This window comes from Rhyacophila brunnea, unplaced genomic scaffold, assembly GCF_057557595.1.
Source record: "Rhyacophila brunnea isolate RB1 unplaced genomic scaffold, BYU_Rbru_1.0 scaffold_1, whole genome shotgun sequence".
NCBI classification, from domain to species: Eukaryota; Metazoa; Arthropoda; class Insecta; order Trichoptera; family Rhyacophilidae; genus Rhyacophila; species Rhyacophila brunnea.
In genome coordinates this window covers 52,463,852-52,484,374 of record NW_028232751.1, presented here as the reverse complement: position 1 = coordinate 52,484,374, position 20,523 = coordinate 52,463,852, and the positions used below count along the sequence as shown (strand labels likewise).

The 20,523-nt window shown below is 31.8% G+C and overlaps 1 protein-coding gene across 2 annotated transcripts in view; it reads right to left on the bottom strand.

Moving 5' to 3' along the window:
* trol (terribly reduced optic lobes) overlaps positions 1-18,656 on the bottom strand; it is a 602,293-nt gene extending 583,637 nt beyond the window's left edge. For both annotated transcript variants that reach the window (XM_085947167.1, XM_085947174.1), the window contains exon 1: positions 18,379-18,656. In XM_085947167.1, coding sequence (XP_085803293.1) covers positions 18,379-18,435 — 57 coding nt within the window. In that variant the 5' untranslated portion in view covers positions 18,436-18,656. The remainder of the gene's footprint in view (positions 1-18,378) is intronic.
* Between the last annotated feature and the right edge of the window lie 1,867 nt (positions 18,657-20,523).

The window sequence follows — 20,523 nt, the reverse complement described above, 5'->3', positions numbered from 1 at the left end:
GTACAACGTATTATAATTCTGTCTGCCCAGTAGTGGTACACAGCATTTGAGCATTAAAATAACAATAAATGAATAATTATTAGTTAAGTATAAGGAAGTGATATACATACCTGCTTTATCTTACGCTCACTTTAAAATTTTGTAAAACACTTCAAAAATTGAGATGATAAAAGCATAAGATGAATGAAACTTCTTACCACTATAACTACCATTATTACAACAATAACGAGTGTTATATTGGGACCATTATTAGAGAAGGTCAAACTTAAAAAAGATCGTAAGGCCATCCGCTCACGTGAATACTCAAAAAAGACGAGACTGAAACTTCAGTATCTAGCTAATGTATTTTCATTGGCGGCTTGCTAACGGCAAGACTGGAATCTCTCAGTTTCAAAACGTCCGCGACCGAAACCGAAGAGACGCGATATGCTAGTCTCCCAGTCTCTCAGTTTCCAGTCACCCATACAACAGTGGTACCAATATCAGTAGATTCGACGAAAAATCATATTTTCTTACCAAAATTGGCCAACCAATACCAAAACACACGAATTTGCCTTAACCCAATGCTTACGGGCCCTTTTAATTAATTTTGTAATTAACGTGTTAATTTGCATTTGAAAAGCAATTAGCAACAACACAATTTTATGCGGCCCGTATCAAAAATGTATCAAAGAAAATATTTTAAAATCTCATCATAGTTAAACTAACATTAATAATTTATTATTGGTTCAAACCAAATCTCAATATCGATAATATGTAATAACAGAAGCACCTTGTAAGAAAAACCAATATGTTCATAACAATTTAATAAAAAATCTGTATACATGTATTCATAATAAAAATAATACACGTATCTGACGTATCCTAATCGCTTTAAAAAATAAAATTAATATCCTACTCTCAAATCCATCGTATTGATAACTTCTCAATTTCACATTTAAAAATAAAATTCTAATCATGATGATATATGACTCTACAGAGTGGACGTTATATTAGCAGAACGTTTATGCAGATTTGGTGGTTAGCCATTCACATAACCAATTAAACCCATGCTCTGGATCCAAACGTACATTGGGTGGCCACTTGCGAATACGATTTTCATGAGTTAGTAAACTTAAGACGTTCACAACATGATGTGATAAATTTAATATAACAAAAAAATACACTATCAAAATAATAATCAATTATTGAATAACATGTACAATATTAATACCATGGACCGTGGGTACTTAGTGAATTTTGAATTTAAATTCTAATGGATTTAAGTTTTGTACTATTCCATTTGAGTCGGTTTTGTACATTCACCGATGCCTCTAAATACCCAAGTCCCCGAGGATGCATAAAGTAGAAACTTGGGTCGCAGGAAACTACTTAAATGGAATAGTACAAAACATAAATCCATCAAGTACAAAGTTATAATAAAGTATAAGGAAGTACACATAGGGAGATAAATATTCCTTATTTTTATAAATCGAATTTAAGACATACTGACCCTTACATAGGTAAAACATATCGATATCCAAATCAATTTAGTTTAAAATAGCTTTTGGCTACCCAATTGACATCACCAATGGCAGGTTAATTCTGCACTTAGGGAGAATAAATAACTGATGATGCTGATATTTTAGATAGTTATCAGGGACAGACAGATCAATACTAGTATGACTGTTATTGATGAAACGCTCTGCATACTGTTCCCCTGTTGAAGACACCGACGAGGTATTCAAATTTAATGTGAAATGGTTCGAGCGCCATTGTAACCGACCACTGCGTTACTGCATGAGCCATTTGGCTGAATGACGCCTCTTCCTCTAAAAATACCCGGAGAATAAATCCCGAACCGGTTTTACAATCCTGCAGATTCCTACACTCCTTCACGGCCGCAATCCAAATCCACACGACCACGTATTTATAATAAGGACACAAATTTCTTGGATTTCTGAATACCTTTTCACGAATTAATTATAAATTGATGCTGGAAACAAAGAACGATCCGAATGCAGTGAACAGCTGGGTGATTGAAAGGATTGCGAATCATCGATTCAAGTATTGTCACTATCGTCGACAAAAATGTGCCAAAAATTTAAATGGATTAATTTAATAAAGAAGCTAGTTTGCAAGTATTTGGTCAATTAATCAAAACATGTTGGGCATCACGCGAAAGAACCGTAAGAAAAACGAATGGATTAAGAAGCAGACAGGAGTAAGCGATGTAATAGACGTTGCCTAATAGCAGAAATGGAGATGGGCGGGGCACATTGGTCGCCGAAAAGACGGCCGCTGGACAAATGCCGTCATCTAGTGGTACCCAAGGGGCACGAAACGGCCACAGGGTCGCCCTAAAAGCCGCTGGATTGACGAACTGATAAAGTTCGGCGGAAATACGTGGCAGCGAACGACACAGGACCAAGAGAGTTGGAAGAAGCTTGGGGAGGCCTTCATCCAGTGGATTGACCCCGGCTGATGATGATGATGAATCAAAACATTGCATCGATAAAACTCCTTCGGCAAACGCGGTCGAATCATTTTTTAAAGGTGTTCTCGTTCGACAAAAATATTAAATACATTTTTAAATTACTGGAAACTTTAAAACTAGTGACAGTATACGAAAATTTGAACGTATGCAGTTCGCCGTATCACACTGTACCATAAAATGTTGTATCGGAAATATATGGTCGTAAATTAAAGACAGTCCAACCTCTTTGGGTCGTATAGTACTGAAGTATAATTCATGTCTAAATAAAACATGGTTCTTACCGGTTTATAGGAAATTAGCGGTAAACAAATTTTGAAAATAGCCGATATACTGGATTATTTTTGGGTATGGTTAGGTTTTCATTCTTGAATTATTAATGATTTTTGCCAAAATCGGCTATGAAAATAGAGATGACCTTATAGTATACGGCAGTGGCGAAGGCTGGACGTAGGCTATTAAGATCCGCCTTAAATAGTGCACACTAAGCTTTGTCAGTCATACGTATTTATTTTCATTGAAATAAGACTACAATTTACAGAAGATGTTGGTTAGTTTTTAAAATTCAATTAAGCCCCGCGAAAAACCATGCCATAATAGATAATTGTCAAAAAATACACGTTTATCTATAAAATATCTAAAATTATGCAATCACAATAAAAGAATATATTATAACAAACAAAATTATGAATAGTTGAAGTGTTTGTAGAAAAACCATTACCTTATCAATAATAATACAATCGATAAGCTTATATAAATCGGCAAAACCTAATAAAATAATATACCATTATTGTTATATCAATGATCAACTTAGCTTTCCTAATAGCCCATTGCTATATCCTATATAATGGTTTGCATTGTTGTACCCACTTTGAGTTAATTATTGTATTCGTTGTCAGTGTGTATTTTCCTTTTGGTGAGTGTATACAGTGCTGAAGATGCCGAAAGGCGAAACTCGGGTAGCAAAAAATGACTCAAATGGAATAAAACAAAACTTAAATATGTACAAGTCGGTTATGGGGAAGCCAGCGGCAAACACATTTTGAAAGTAGCCGATATACTAGATTATTTGTTAGGTTGGGTTAGTTTAGGTTAGGTTAAGTTAGGTTAGGTTTTCATTCTTGTAATTATTCATGAATTTTGCAAAAATCGGCTATGAGAATTAGCGCGGTTCCCGCCTGGCTTCTCTATAACCAACTTGTACCCTTAAAACCATTAGAATTTAAATAGATAGAGAATGCGAAGGGCAAATTTAAGTTAATAGGAAAGTTATCTAGATTCATAATGCATAATTGTCTTAACTGTCCAAAGTTCTGTGTAAAGAGAATCGTTTTAGCAGTCGAAATAGATTTGTTGTCCTCCCATTCGACCGTAGTAGGCAGAACAGAGAAGAAAACTCATTTTAGGTCACAAATTATTGGTCCTTTTGTGGAATTTACGAGGCGAGACAGAGCGGCAGTGGCGCTTGGGCGGATGAGGCGCACAGGTGGTTACCGCCCTTGGCTGAAGCCACAGGTGGCTAGGCGGATACCGCCCCCTCTCGCACGCCGCCCATTATTTCACCACTCGAATTGTATCGCCCGATAATTTTATCAACGCTGCAACATTTCCTTACAATGTTTTAGAATTGACATAAATCTTAATTAGTGTTTTTACATATTATTACAGTCGAACTTGATTATTACGAGGAAGATGGGACCGACTAAATTTGCTTGTTATAAGCATTATGTACTTGTTATATCGTTATGTGACATTTTTCACGCCATGTTCTATTTTTTAAGCATAGAACATTTAAAAAAATCTGAAAACCATCGTAAAAATTCCCGAAACAAGCTTGGCATTCATAAACTACAAAATAAGTTGTTTATTGTAATGAAGTGCTGAGCCGCCGGCGCTGATAGGTACCTACTGACTTCACAAAGCTTGGATTTTTACATGCAATTTCAAACATATGCGTGGATACTTTTTCAATGTTGTCGGCGAAAACACCAATTAGGTACTTAGACACTTAACTAGTGTCATAAACGTAATCCGATCCCGGCGACATCGGTCCAGTTAACTGCCCGATCGGATTTTATTGCTTAGGATCGAAAATATTGTTTTTAACCGTTCGACACATTAACAGTTTTGCTCAGTATACCCGAGAAGTAGCTCTTTATAAAAGTGAATAAATGTATGGAGAAAATCATAAACTAAAATGTCAACGAATGTTTCCTCACTACATCCGAGATCTCGCTATTTCCGTGACCGTAATAACCAAGTTTGACTGTATTATTTATTAATTATTATCATCAATCTTGAAAATACAATACAGAGACTTATATCGCTATATACATGACATGATACTAGACTAGAGCAGAGGTCGGTAAACTGCGGCTCGCGAGCCACATGTGGCTCTTTGGGTATTGGCGTGTGGCTTTTTGCCAAATTCCCAATTCACAATTTTTACAAAAACTTTTGCAAAATTCACAATTTTTATTTTTGGCATTGATTTGTACACTTATTATAAAATTATATAATGACATTATCGCGAGCCTAATTTTCCCTCCGTGATGGTTGATGGAAAAAGGTATGATTGTTGTTGTTATAAATCCGCCCATTGCAAAAGTCGACAAATTAAATTTTTCTCCGTTTGATATTGACACTAGCACTTTTGAAATCCAATTTTATTGCTGGATTTAACAAGCAAAGAGTTATGGAGCTCCAAATTTGTAGGTCTTGCCACCAAAATTGATGATTTGGGGAGAGAAAAATGCAATTAATCTCACAACACAAGTGGAGCGCTCTAAAAGATCTACATAAGGTACTACGATGTTTAATACATGGAATAGCTTTCCGAACTCATATTCTAGTCTACACAATATGTATGTGTAGAATCATTTTCAAACATAAACAATATAAATAACATTTAGAGAAGCTAAATGACCAATGAGAATTTTGAGTCGCGCCCGAAATTTAAACTACAAGTTACATACCGAACATACAGAAACTCTCCAAAGAAATGCAAGGAAGGTCATTGTTCACTAGTTTAAAGGAATGCGTGAAATTATAAGTAAATCAAAGTCTGTAAAAAATATATTTACTTATAATTTCAACAATAAAAACATATATTTACATATATTTATTCGGTAAATCTTCTTCACTTAATAAATAAACAATAATTATAAATGCAATTAATTCATTTAAATAAATCATATTTATAAAAATATACGTATGGCTCCGGAATTTTTTTTTTTACCATTGTGCCACCAATTTGGCTCTTTTGGTCAAAAAGTTTGCCGACCCCTGGACTAGAGGCATCGAGAAATCTTGTCTCAAGATTCTTCGAGAGAATTCTCGAGAAATAACCAGAAAATAATTCTCATTTCACGAGAACCATCAACGAGATTCTTGAGAAATAAAGTAATTGTCGCTAGGCTAAGCTGCCGACCGCAACAGAAATTAAAAAAAATGGAATTTCTTATTAAAATTTAATTCCTCGGTTAAAAAAAGGGCTTGACTTTGATTCTGTTGCACTCCACTCCTTCGGCCGAAGAGCTAAGAAATGGGGGAAAATCGGCAAGAGGTAACATCGTATTAATGCCGAATTCTCGAATCACGAGAAACGAAGAAAAAAGGAATCATAAGCTCTAGTTTAGGCTTAGAAACTGGAGCAGAACTTGAACGTAATGTAATGAGTAATGCTGTATAGTAAGTATTGCCACTCAATATATAAAATCGCTCAGCAACTAAAATGAAATTCACAAAACACACATTTTTTCATGTGTTAATCACACAATGACACGTCAAGCCTTGTTACAAATTTAATTATGTTGTAAAAAAGGCGACGGAATATAATAGTACTAATAGATATCCATATGTGGTATTTATTAAATCTTAGTTATAAGGTGTTAAAATTTAGACCGGAAAAAATCAAATTTGAAAAAAAAACGCTTATCAAATTGCGTTATTATTGACTATCGGTTGTAAGCATTTCATGTATGACCTACACTTTAAATTATTGCAATTAGGTAGGAGGCTCGTAGTCAGGTAGTAGGCTAGCAGTCATTCGCTGCTGACTAGATAATGATTTTTTAATTACCACCTTTAGAAAACAAGTTAATTACATCGATCGGCCGCCTGGTCATTACGCACCTGGTGCATCTTCAGCGTCCAAAGTAATAATTGGTTAAAGCATATTGACGCGATACCAGTTGATATACGGGTTCAAATCCATCGTAAAAATTGTTAGCAAGTAGACGTTATAACTAAAAAAAAGGCGAGAGCCGGACGTCGGTTAGTAATTATTAAGGTAATTAGTATTCGTTGATTTAAAACACAAAAACCGATAGTCAATATTAACGCAATTTGTTAAGCATTTCACGTAGGACCTACTAGTTTAAATTATTGCAATTAGGTAGGAGGCTTGTAGCTTAATTAATAATGGCGCGATACCAGTGGATATAGGTACGGGTTCAAATCCCGTCGAGCATTGTATTTTTTTCATTATGTATTTTTTTCTAGTGCGTACCTATATATCTGAGGTGTTCTCAAGTTATGTATGCTCAATATATGGAATGGTACATTTTCAAATCTTGTGAATTATTCGTTGAATAAAAGAAATGGTTTATAAACAATTCAAATTAATTCACTTGTTTTTAGAATGATTTAACAAATAATTAGATTAGTAGATTAATAGTGATGTATTCGTATACTATAATTCCCTGGAATTCCAAAAGATTCCAAAGCATGTTAAAAACTTAGATACGAGTACTATCAATGAAGTTTATTTTAGAAATCGTTAAGCCATCGTACCCAATATAATGATGAAAATAAATAAAGTAAGTATATGATAGAATTTAAAATACATATATAGTACAACATTATTTATTAAAATAATTACAATATAAAAAGAACTTTTTATTTACCACGTTTTAAAATTTTCTGTTGAATCTTGACAATTCTATGTATTATTAAAAACTTTTTATTGTACTTGATAGAAATACTGAATAAATATAGAATATTGAAATGTCATTTTGACATTTTATATTGATTTCCATAGTAACGCACGTATATATTAATAATTTAGTTGCTAGGACCCCCTTAGCAACCAACAATAATAACTTTCCATACAAAACAGAATTAACTGAAAATGAATTCAATTCTGCTTAAAATGGCTAAAAGTATTAAAAGAATGTATTGTCGTCGTGTTCTGATATATTCTAAAAGTTTCAAATGTCTAGCTAGTCGGAAAGTTAGTTAAAAATCTTCAATCGTCCAATACAGATCTTGGACAAACAAGAAAAAAATGTGTACTGGACAGACAAGAATACGAGCTAATAAAAAGTGGTAATAACTGATTACTGGTTATGGAGAAATATCAAATATTAAATTAATTTCATAAAACTTGATTGGTTATACAGATTAAAATCTTGTACCTACATAAGCATAATATCTAGAATGCTATATATAGATAAATTCTAACGTTGACACCTCATATCTGACATTCAACATTATGCTAGAAGGTTACTAGGTGTCAATCTTAGACGATATATATTTTAAATTTAAATTATATTGAGAGCGGAGGTTAATTTCAATTGAAAAAGTTTAGAGCCATCTCAACTGAAAAACTTTTATTTTGTGATTTTAGCCGCAATGTATTATTTTTTAACACCTTGTTTATTATGAAAGAAATTTTTTCTCACCGCAGATAATATAATATAATTATGCGATAACAAATTCTTAATAATTATTTTAATATGTGCATAAGCTTGGTGATAGAGCGCATATTATATGATATTAATAATAAGTCCATAAATAGGTAAATATTTTAAACTGCGAGTACCAAGCATAGAATTGTGATGAATACTAAATAATAATATTTTTTACCTAATTAAATATATTATAGCAACATTAATAGCATCTGTCCAATCGATTTTTAATTTGACCTTTGAAAAATTGATTATTTATTTAATTAATTAATATTTTGGTCTTCCACCACGGATAAAAAGTAAATAAAATGAATTATATTAGTAATTAATATAGGCCACGTAAATCTGGCTTAGAAGGAAATGATGCGACCATGGGCTTTTCCTATCCTCCGAGGTTGGAGAACGGTAGATGTCACGGTGAAGTACTCAGGATGTTTTTAAAAAACTTCACATGACAGACGACGACAACGCTAATTTAAATAACTGCATTCTAGAATACGTAAATATTTATGTAAGTAAACAAAATTTACAATATTTTTAATGACACTTCTTCCATTGATTCTCTATCAACAGGTTTGATATTTTTAGGTAAATTTTTTTCGGTATTAACAAATAAATTTAATATTAGTCGTCCATATTAGGGTCCCAGGTTAGAATCCTGGGTCTGGCAAATACACATATTGTTTTTCAATTTGTGAGTATGGACCTAATAGGCTGAGCAAGTGGCTGACATCCATTTCCCGTAAAAACAAAATCTGTTAATACAAACCTCTACTCTGTGGAGACCCATATGATCTTATTAGGATCGGATATGGTCGAATAATAAATAATAATAAACATTCAGTGTATTTAAGTATTTATGATTCAGTGTATCTATATTCTAAAACAACAATTGCAATATATGTTTAATGATAAAGATAAAATAAAATAATAAACACAATAGTACGTACCTTGCAATAAGGTATATCGCACGCCAATGAAAACGCAATGTAATATACTAATATATGAGTAGGTATATAAAGATAATTTGCATTGTATTTATTGACAATTAATTATATTGCATTTTAAAGTATACGTAATATCATGTTACATAAGTTTATAAAATGGAAAAAATGATGATATTATAAACTATAACAAATAAATTAAATGATAAGAATAATACAACTAATGTATGGTGTCTAGAACATTGAATGGAGTGGATGGTAAATAGTAAATAATAATAAAAAATATTGTCTGGGAAGCAAACAGTTTTTCCCATATTAATTATTTAATTTATTTATCAGCTTGTAAAATAATGTTTTGAATAATGTATAAATAAAACTGATATCTTCTTGATATAAGAATCCAATTATTTGTTTTTTTTTAACTTTGTATGGATACATAAGTAGGTTGACATTTGAAGGTTTTATTTGGACGCATGCGGTCTTAATAATATATATATATATATATATTATATGAATACATTACACAATTAATAGCTAATTAGATAATATTATGATACATGCAATTGCTATAACATATTATCAAAAATTATAAATGAATTGATGACGTTTTGCAAAGATGGTAAGAAACAATAATATTTTTATCTATATTACTATCTATTTAGTTTTCCTATGACTGGATAGTAGAATTGTTAGGTTAAACCTGTATGTATACAATATCTGATATAGTATATAATTTTAAAAATATATCATAAATATGTATCAAGAAGATTTTCAAATAAATATTATGTAGGTAACCAATTCGGTAATAATTTCTTTCCACTTGCGTACCATATACCTAACAGATTCTTCGGCAAGGAACATTATGGTACAAAGGATATCTTAAAAAGAGAAATGAAGTCAGTACTGGGCGAAACTAACTCCGATCACTAATTATAATAATGTGGTGTATAATTAATAGGTACATAATATTAATTTATTTACTAAATATTATTAAGTTCGGGTACATACAGTTCTGCTTATTTTGTATTAATAAAATATAAATTAAATTAATCGAACAGAAAAATTAGGTATGTAATAAAGTATCTAGCTAGAATCTAATTATTAAAATCTTGTGGGATGTATTTAGTATTGTATACAATAAAGTGTTTTCGATATTTTTGTAGCATAAAAATACTATGACTAAGTAAATAAATACGTAAGTATAAAAATATTGCTAAAAAGGATAAATTATTTACACAAGTTTCCGAGGATAAGTATAATTTGTGATGATACGAATTAAATTTCCGTACGCAAAATATAAAAATGTCATCAAGCAAATCCCAGATTTGTATCGTATTTCTTGTCTTATTTAGTTTTCCTATAAAAAATGTTGAAAACGAATTCACTTGAAGTCAATGCCATTTTTGTATGTATGAAAAAAACAAGGCGTAAAGTAAATATGAGAGTTCGTATGAACAATTAGTTCAGTATTCCCAGTTCTTGTTAATTCTTTTTTTGCCACTATATATATTATTATATTTATTATAATATAATATTATTATATATTATAATATTTATTATATATTATTATATATTCATATGCTAAACTCACGTGAAAGTTTTTTTCAACATCTGTGAGACAAACCTTTATTCAGACGCCGTACGCAAATATTTTTAATTGTGTTTTTTGTGGCAAAGTACGTAGGTATATGTAGATATTTCATTTATGGAACCCGTGAAAGATTAATAATTGTTGACTTCTTGAACTAAATGCAGTTTTCGCCACGATTCCTTGAGATTACTGTACCGTTGACCAGATAGCCTTTATGTACCTACTATTGAATGTATGCTATCGTAAAGAGTGCATAGACTGTAAAATTAGGATATACCTAGTTATGTTAATAATATAATATAGTAGGTATGCTTTAAACCAATCGCTCCAAAAATTAAATGTGTAAAGAAAAATAATTTACTGAAATAATTAAAAAGGTACGAGTATTAAGAAATTAACAACGGAAGTATGAAAGTGATATCGTATGTGAGAAATGTTCAGGTAATTTTAGAATCGCAAATAGTGACTGAAAATGTATTGCACAATACTTACTGAACTGATTGAAATTACCTGTAGGTATACGCCTTTCCCCCCTTATTAAACATTTATTGAAGTAAGTACATTATTTTAATAATAAATTATAATGTCACTATTCTACTGAGTTGATTCAACTTTCCGGAACTCGGACGACGAATAAAATATTGAATTGTGACATACGCAATATCTATAAAAGTGCATAGTTTAGTATAATCAATTTGATCTTCTGCTAGGTACTAACATACGGGCAAACACACACAGCGCTGCAAGTTGCCTGCCAGATCTGCATTGCATTGTCTATGAACATCTGGGAAAATCAAACTGACAGTATCTGCATCAATGCGGCGCGGCATCTTGCAACGCCGCGTATCTTAGCCCTTAAATACAAAATAAGTTTAAATAGCAAAGAGCAACACAACGCGGTATAAAGGGGTGCATATTGAGTATAACGCGCAATGATCAAGAAACAAAAAATGGGTAAGTGAGCAAACAATAGAATCCAAGATATACATATTAAAATAGCTAATGAGCGACCGTGAGGACACTGGAACGAAGAGATAAGAAGATTAGTGAAAGTACATGTATGTAAATGAATAATTAAGGCCCAATAAAGGTGGAGACTGTAAGAAGACCTCATCCAGCAATGGAGTGGCTCAAATGATGATTACTGATATATTATGTAATTATGTTGTCCATAATTCATTGTGTTACAATAAATAACTAATAGTATATTAATTTATTATGCAGTATTGAACAACTAAGCTCCTAATTAAAATTATTAAAATATCGTAATAATTTATCTAAAGTATAACATGACAGATATTGTCCATTATTTGGTACCTATATTACAAACAATTCATGGCCATAATTAAACAAATACACACCTAATTGACATATTTTTATCGACAATAAAATATGTGTTAAGTCAAAATATATTAAAATTATAATTATTACATTAATTTCCATTGGCTCCATTTATCTGTTTATGTAATTTTTTTATACACATAATTCGGTCGCGATTAACTCAATATAAAACACTATCTGTCAAAAAAAATGTGATAAACTTTGACAGTGCCAGTAAAGGCCACGGCCGAACCGCGATTGCCAGGCAAAAATACGTCAAAAATACATATTTTTATATAACTGTCAAAAATCGTGGGACCAAGGGTTGGCAACCTATTTTGTGCAGGTCAAAAAATGAGCACATTTTAATTACATATTACATTCGATAAAAGATTAAGAACTCGGACGTTTTTTTTCCGTGTGCTAGTAATATAATTATTATTAAATTAAAAATGATTTATAATAAAATTAATGTATTTTTTGGAAAATTTCTCGCACTGTTTGAAACTATGCTGCGCTTTTTGAAATCCACTTGTTTGTAAAATTTGCAAAATAAATGGGTTGAGTGAACTTCGCGGACGTATGAATCGTATTGCAATTTTTATAATATCTAGAGAATACTGCATACTTCGTTTAATAAGTTACATTCTTTAAAATCCACGGTGTCATGTTTAAACAAAAAAAAATGTTTGTGTAAATGTAAATCAACAAAGGTTACACAGTAACACTTAGAAATAAATATTTTATAAAAGACCATCGAAATTACAGAGTTTTTCGTTAAATAGAAAACATTTGAAATTATCACTTGGTAACATAATTCATCACGATCATCAAAATAGAAATTCGTACAAGTTGTAGGTACTACATGCCTTCATTATTCTATGGACAATTTTAATTGCATTGTATGCATGCACTTGAATTAGAATAAAGATTAAATAATGATAGAGCGATTACATAAAACACAATTTTTTTAATTAAAATACTTCCTTGAAGTTTTTGTACTCTTGGGTTTAATTATCAGTAGGTAAGTATGGAAAACATATTATCTTCTGCGTTGATTGCTTTATTGAATGAGATATTGAATATATTGATTGTAAAAATAAAAGTAATTGCAGAATGCCAATGACAACTTTGATTACTTGCATACAATTGTTTATCATTTTACGTATTTGTCAATCTAAATTTAGATTCTAAATCATAATGGTTTAGTCATTAGTGTACAAAAAATATTCTTTTACGCTATAACATGAAGGCATTTTTATTTTAGTAGCTACACCATCACCCCCACAGTGGGAAAAGGGGGGACTAACAGGCCTCTATCCTGGGGGCCCATAGTGGCGGGTCGACGAGCTAAGTGAGATAAACCTACATCATGAATTTTCTCCGATAGTACAAAAAATAGTAGTGTCATATATAAAAGCTTAATCTAAATGGTTAAAAATGTTTCTTCAAGATCTTTGGGTTGAACCGAAGATCTTGAAGAAAACATTCTTATATAGATGCGAACCTTAACATAATATGAAAAATTAGCAAAAAATGATCCTCGGTCCACAAGTCTCTTACAAACACTGAAAAGAGAAAAAGTTAATTGTTTGTTGCGAAATAGGGCTAAATATTATTCTTTTATCGATGTTGATAGGGAAACAACAGATGGCTCCATCGCTTATATGGCTTAAACATGTTTTTGGGAGTGTTAATTTTTTGCATAAAAAAAATCTTAATTTAGATTTCAATTCCCTAAGTATGAATATAACGAAACTTTATTTTTTAGGAAATATACGAAATAGTAAGTATAATAACAGAAACGTTAATTAGGTAATTTAATAATTATAATGGTTTACATTCTATATTATCTTCTCTATTCTCGTTAGACGGTAGAAGATAAACGAAGGCAAGAAAGGGGCGAATATCTTGGCTAAATAAATGTGCTGTTAGACCAAACCACTCATCACTGTATTGTATTATATAGATTATACGTTTCCCTGTTTCTTCAGTAAAATTATAAAGCCAATTACATAAATTTTTCGGTGGCACTCATTCAAAATGACCTCCCGTGGGTAGCTAATAAGCGATTTATAGTTAATTACACCACCAGTTTTTGAAACAGTATGTTCCGCAAAAAGTAGATTTGATTTCGCCTGTGTCGCTGACTGTGTCCTTAATCTAAGATGTTCGCTCTAAATGCTTTAGACTTTTAAAAGACGTCACTTTGCCTAGTAATAAGTATATCAACTTAACGATTTGCTAGCCATTTCAAAATATAGTTTAGCGTTGCGTGTCAATATAATATATATATATAGGAATATAAAAGATAACTATTTACAGTGGGTATAAGATAGAATTTATCATTAAGTATATAAAAAGAATGATTTAATATTTTTATAATAATTTTTAGGTACGAATTTTCACTAAATTATACTGCGGTATCCGAGAGATAACGTGTCGATTTATAAAGTCGTGGATTTCGGGGTGGGATCCTGGGTCTGACAAATGAGTAGGTAAGTTGTTTATTCAATGTGTGTTTGGACCCAGAGTATGGATCTAATAAGCTAAGCAAGTGGTTAACATCTATTTCTCATAAAAACAATCCTACACTCTGTGAATTCTCATATTATACTCCGCTTGGGATCGAAATGGATATTGGATAGGTGTTAAAAAAATAATAGCATTATCATTATTAAGCGGTTCATATAGACAACAGGGGGGGGGATGTTATATTAATATGATTTTTAATGAAGACTCAGCGTTAGCCATTCGCCCGACACGTTTAGCCATTGCGTGACATCACATCGCAAAAACAACAATAATTTTTATATCCAGCCACGGATTCTAATGGCATCAGACACTGCTACTCTATAAATTAGGAAATTGTGGATGCTAACTTTTACTTGAGTAGGTATATAAATAATTGCAAGATAGAAAGAACTTTTTATATACAACGTTTATAATTTTCTGTTGAACCATATAAACTTGACTTGACTAGCTTAAACGATAAAAAAAATGTACTTGATAGAAATAATACTGAAATGTCAATTTGACATATCATATTGATTTCCTTAGTAACGCACGTATATTATATTAATAATTTAGTTGCTAGGACCCCTTAGCAACCAATAATAGTGGATTGGATTACGGATTTCTTTCGAAATAACTTTTCATACAAAACAGAATTAACTGAAAATGAATTCAATTCTACTTAAAGGTGGCTAAAAGTATTAAAAAATGCATTGGCATTGTGTTCTGATATATTCTAAAAGTTTCAAATGTCTAACTAGTCGGGAAGTTAGTTAAAAATCGATTGCAAGATTTGTACCGGACAAAGAACCACCGGACAAATAAGAATACGAGCTAAGAAAAACGTTGTAAAATACATATATACATACATATATCACACAAACTATTGCTAAGTTGACAAGAATTGCCGGTTAATTGCAGATTCCTGTTTGTGTAAGTGTACAGTGACAATTAATACCTAATATGTAGTAATATGTCTAAGGTACCTATGTACAGTAATTTGACTCTCGAAATAGTAGGTACACCGTATACTGAAATATTGAATACATGTAGGATTCATGGAAAATACTCAATTTGATATTTTTCACTGTTTTTTTCTGCGGATTTTAATACTATTATTGCACTTATAATAATGTTAACCGGTAATGTAACACGAATCATTCGCGTAGGACGTAGGTAACTACGTTAATATCTTGTTATCAAACGCGCACACAAAGGGGGGTTTTCGGATCTGGACCCGCCAGAAACGAAAAAATATAAATTACTTAGGTAAACGGAATATGTATTACTTCTTCTTATTTTTCGTCAGGGTCTCATGACTGGAGATAGTGACCCGGATGAATTATTGCCTGTTTGAACAGGTTGGTCCCATTCCTCTCGGAATTGTACGACACGCAATGTCTATGGCCACTAAAAGACCGGTGGCACTCATAAATTGGCGCAAATATCTGGAGCTTCTAATGTCTGCTTTAATATTCCGATGCAGCATGTTTAAAATATAAGACAACGCGGACGACACAAACGGACACTAACGATACAAATATTTATTATGACCATTAAGCCAAGCGCATTTGATAACCACCTGTGGATGCAATAGTTCGTAGGTGAACAACATTCGATATACCGGTGTTTTTATCTTGTCTCAAATTGCGAGTGTCTGGGTATGGGGAATGCACCCGGAAAAGTGCGGGAATCGACGTTTGAAGTGACCAGAAATTATAAGTCGTCAGTGGGGTAATGTGGAAGTCAGTGGTATCTGCTAGATTTTGTTAACCCCGCCCACTCCCTCCGTTTTTAAAATCAATAGTTAATGATTATGAATATTTTTTTCGAAATGGACCCCCCCCCTCCTAAAACCATTTTTCTGTGTGCGCCGCTGTGTGTTACGTTTTCTAAAAATATGTTGCACTGAATTCATTCATATTCTTTTCCAGGTAATTTATCAAGAAGATATCTTAAAAAGACTACATACGATGCATTATTTGCTGTAGCGTTATCTTTTTTATATAACCGCATTCTAAGTAATGTTGCTAGATCAAGGTTTTTCAGAGCTTTCTTTGTCAGTATTTGAGAAGAATACGGGATTTAAGCATTACGGAAACGTGGGTGTAGTCAACAATTTATAGCATTGTCACAGGAGAAAAAAACTGATCTCCATCTCAGTTTAGATCGTATATTATATACAGGCGGATTGCATGTATATGGTAGAACTTATTCTGCCCTTAAGTAAAAATACAGTGTTTTTGATTTAAGTGAAATGAGAACCCAAGTTTTAAACTATCTTTTCTCTTATATTATCTAAAATTATTGAATTATTTTGACATAATCTCTAAATAGACAGTATATATTTAAGGTCTATGTCACAACAATCCAATAATTTTATACAGTATAAGAGAAAATTAAGTTTAAAACTAGGGTTCTCATTTTACTAAAACAAAAAAACTGTCTTTTTACTTAGCAGGACAGTATTATACTTTATATTAAGTATAATAAAATAGCTAAATATCACTTAAACTAGTTAATTGATCAAAACAAAAATAGGGCAAATTCATAAATTCGTAGTAATATTTTAATTATTGATATCACTGTCATGTATTTTTCTAGTACACGATACATAAAAATATATAATACAATACATACAAGAAAAAATCAACCATATTATAAAAATCAATGAACTATAAGAAAATTTTTCTACGTGTTTTCTTTTTTTTTTTTAATTTCGTCTATTAAAAAAAGTTTAATCTATGAGTATCATTCATTATTACCATGGAACACAGACTTAAAACTGTTTTGTGAGTATTACATAATATTATGAATTACTTACAAGTATTTACTAGTAATTAGCTGACAATGAAGAGTTACTCTCTTGACACAAGATTAATTAGGAAATCTGTCATCATCGCGATACAAATTACATTAAAAAATAAATGAAATAAGTCTATTAATAAGACACATTGTTCGAATTAGTGGAATTTAGTTTTTATTTCAGTTTGGTTAAGTCACTGATGTGAGGAGTCACAATAATTTCTATTCAGATATTAACTACCAAAATGTACTCCTCGTCATGAAAAAGAATTTATATAATATGTATATACCTACCTAATAATACATATTATGTCTTTAACATCGTGTTTTAATCCACTCGAATGGTGATATTAAAAAGTAAATGCCTGTTCAGTTAATTTATCACACAAATTTATGCAACAGACACAGATTGAAATAAAAAAATCATTAACTAAAATATCTAAGTATTTTATGAAAATATTCAGTGAATTGTGTAGTTTTATCAATAATTAACGAGATAGTTATGTTTTGGCTGTACACTATTCTCAAAATTTAAACTGAAAATATGCTGGAGTTTTGACCATTAATCCGCGAATTTAATATATTATTTAAACCGAATATATTGTGGAAATCGAACACCCTTGAATAATTATTTTTTCTGTTTATTTTACATTAAATTGGTAAGAAAATAAATATCACAAAACACATTTTATATCATTATGGTAGAATTTAATGTCATAAATTTATTTTACAGAAATTAATAAAAAAAATCTAATTTATCTCCGTGATATCTGAAGAAAATCTCAATAAATACTATTATGACACAAAATTACACTAAATTTTAAATTAATAATTGTAGTTATAGGCAAAAATTCACGATTAAAATCACAGATTGAAAAGAAATCACGTAAAAATATGTCTAGTTCTTTCAAGATGATTTTCACTAAGTATATAATAATATATATTTTTATGGAATGACAATGACAACAACTTTATTGGGGAAGCGTTTCGATAGGTTAAAGCATCATCTTCAGAGGTGTAAATATCAAGTGATGGACTTACTTTTGAGCCAGAAGCTGCAATCGTCGTGACGAGCAGCAGGAGCCACGTTATCTTCATGGTTGAGCCCTTCTCAGCTCCCAGGGTGGAAAAACAGAACCGAAAAAAAAATTGTCGTCCCTTGTCGAAGGAAGAATGGCCAGGCTTACTGATCGCGTATGGATGGATGTCTGTTGGACAATGGAGATCGGTACACGGCACAACCTGCCTGATCGGTCTCGCGGGACTTACTGAACGGCAGTCTCACTATTCGCCCGGCGCGGCTGCATGCCGGTCCGTTCGAAATTCGAAAAAGTTTGAAACGGCAAACGCGCGCGCGCCAATTAAAAAAACGGAAACGGGCATACTTCTCGCCGGATATCTTCGGATAGTTTTCAAACAAAGTTCCTGTAAAATCATTGCTGAACATGTCTCATAGGGAAACCTTCGAATCTTTTTAAAGCCATTTAGGTAACCGCATTAGCCAACGTGAACGGATCACTTATATTAGATGCAGTCAATGCAATTAAAGATCAATCGAAGCTTTTAATAAAGTTTTTAAGTTTAGTATTTTATTAAAAATAACAAAAAAATAGAAGTTATACTTCTTTGGCGTAACAAAACAAATAATTATTGTATTGGACCAAAACTCATCTTATCGGGAGACATTAGAGCATGGGTGGCCAACCAGCGGCCCAGTGGGTGTCAACTTGCGTGAGAAAAAATAAATAATATCAAATGCTGCGGCTAGATGTGCCAATTTCTCAAATTGAGATTCGATATTGGCTCGCTCGAATTTGAATTAAGAATTTAAATTAATTAAGAAATGCGAACACGCACGTACTCCCCCCCCCCCACCCCGCCTCTCCCCTCGCCGCGTCACTGAAAGGAGAAATTCCATCAGGTTGGTTTGAAAGAGTTTTACAAAACATATTTGGACAAGGAGAAATATCCTGCATTTTACAAACATGCTCTAATGATAACTTCGATATTTGGAAACACTTACACGTGTGAACAGCTTTTTAGTCGGATGAAACATAATATCAAATCCCGAGTGAGAACACGATCATTCATGTGCATTTGGAAAACTGTTTGCGTGTAGGAACAACCTCACTCGATATCGATATTCATACACTTAGTTCTGTCACACAAAATCAAACTTCTCACTAAAATTTATTATTTTTATAAGTATTATTTTTTATTATTTAAAAAAAGTCTAATCTAATAAATATGTTTGATTCTCATTTTTGTTTTATTTTATTAATATATATTATATAATATATATTTCTATTTGTTTTATATGTATAATAAAAAAAATCGGTTGTGCGGCCCGGTAGGAAATCTCATTTTTGGAATCTGGCCCGGCTGCTGAAAAGGTTGGCCACCCATGCAGAGTAAACATAAATTCGCAGGGCAGTTATTTGTAAGGTTGGTTGTCTGTGGTAAATCAGGGAAGTTTATAAATTTTAGTTTGTTAAGAATTTATTATTTATTGAGAACATTTTACTAAAATTTTAAAAATCCAAAACATGTAATCTGATTCACCACAGAAAGCCCGTGTCCGGAAACTTGTACGTATGCAGTTCGCCGTATCACACTTCACCGAGAAATGTTATATCGGAAATATTTGGCCGTATATTAAAACCTTTTTGGGTCGCATAGTACTGACATAAAATGCATGTCTAAATAAAACACAGGTCTTGTCGGTTTACACTTGACAAGAAGCGAGCAGCAATCAAATTTTGAAAATAGCCGATATACTGGATTATTTGTTAGGTTAGGTTAGGTCAGTGGTCGGCAAACTCATTAGTCATTAGAGCCAAATATCAACAGTACAATGTTTGAGATTTCTTTTGAGAGCCAAATTCCTAAACTTAAAGTATATAGGTAGGTACGCTGTTTATTAACTTAATAAACTTTAATTAAAGTTTTGAGTCTTAACATTAAACTATAGGTAGGTACACTGAATAAAACTTAATATCATATTTAATAATGATCTTATTTATAGATAAAAATTAAATTGTAAGTAAGATATCCATAAAATTAAATCATGACTTTGACTGACAAACATTTAAGGGGACGCTTACAGAAATGCCCTTGAGTATTGAAAATATGATATTTTTTAAGTGGTCCGAAATAGTTGGTCTACTAGTAATATTAAAAAGTTGC